This window comes from Arachis duranensis, chromosome 7 (assembly GCF_000817695.3).
Source record: "Arachis duranensis cultivar V14167 chromosome 7, aradu.V14167.gnm2.J7QH, whole genome shotgun sequence".
Taxonomy (NCBI): domain Eukaryota; kingdom Viridiplantae; phylum Streptophyta; class Magnoliopsida; order Fabales; family Fabaceae; genus Arachis; species Arachis duranensis.
In genome coordinates this window covers 57263793-57264597 of record NC_029778.3, presented here as the reverse complement: position 1 = coordinate 57264597, position 805 = coordinate 57263793, and the positions used below count along the sequence as shown (strand labels likewise).

The following is an 805-nucleotide window of genomic DNA, read 5'->3' as shown; positions in this document are numbered from 1 at the left end:
TTGTTGCTTTCATTATTGTTGAGAGTATCTATGATAGTTCAAAGAGCTAAAACTGTTCTCATGATCACTGCATATTATTATGTAATATAATATGATTGTGAAGTTGCTGATATTGGTTATTTAATTATGTTTGCAGGGTTGGGTTATCATTCGAGATACAGTTCCTTTAGTAGAATCAGCAAGAGCTCTAACGACTCAGCTGAAGTGGGATGCAAGGGTGATAGAAACTGAAAGTGACAGTGATCAAAGATTGCTGATCTGCCAGAAACCTTTCTACAAGAGACAATCAAGCTAATTCAAGAATATTGAATTGAAGGGCAATAATATTCATATATATTCATTCCACCCATGAAATGTTTTTCATTTTGTATTATCATAAAAAGCTCAACCATAGAAAATTGGGCATTGAAAAAATTTTGGACACAGGATGCCAAAAAGCAGAGGAAGCGGGGAATAAAGAAAGAAAATATAGAGGAAATAGTATAATCCTTGTACATTTCCTATGTAGCCGTAAGGTGTGCATAGGGCCAATGTAATTACCAAAGAAGTCGCAGGAGCTGATATGAAAAAAGTATACTGGTAGATTTACTTTTCTATGATATATGTTTGATTATAGATACACAAAATTAAATTGGGTGATGGTTATAGAATAAGTTACTGCTATTTATTGTGGTGTATAAATTATGATAATGTTCTGCATCAATTCCGCTTTATATTTATAGAATTATTCCTCTTCAAATGTCATTTTGTAGTGTCCTTGAAATGTACCTTGTAAAGGCTTGGTAACAACGGGATAGTTTGTCAA

General features: G+C 32.9%; 1 protein-coding gene across 1 annotated transcript in view; it reads left to right on the top strand.

Annotated features, from left to right (window-relative positions):
• Nucleotides 1–805, top strand: part of LOC107459150 (probable pectin methyltransferase QUA2) — a 5508-nt gene extending 4703 nt beyond the window's left edge. Inside the window, 1 exon segment of the mRNA XM_052252023.1 lies at nucleotides 137–805. Coding sequence (XP_052107983.1) covers nucleotides 137–295 — 159 coding nt within the window. The 3' untranslated portion in view covers nucleotides 296–805.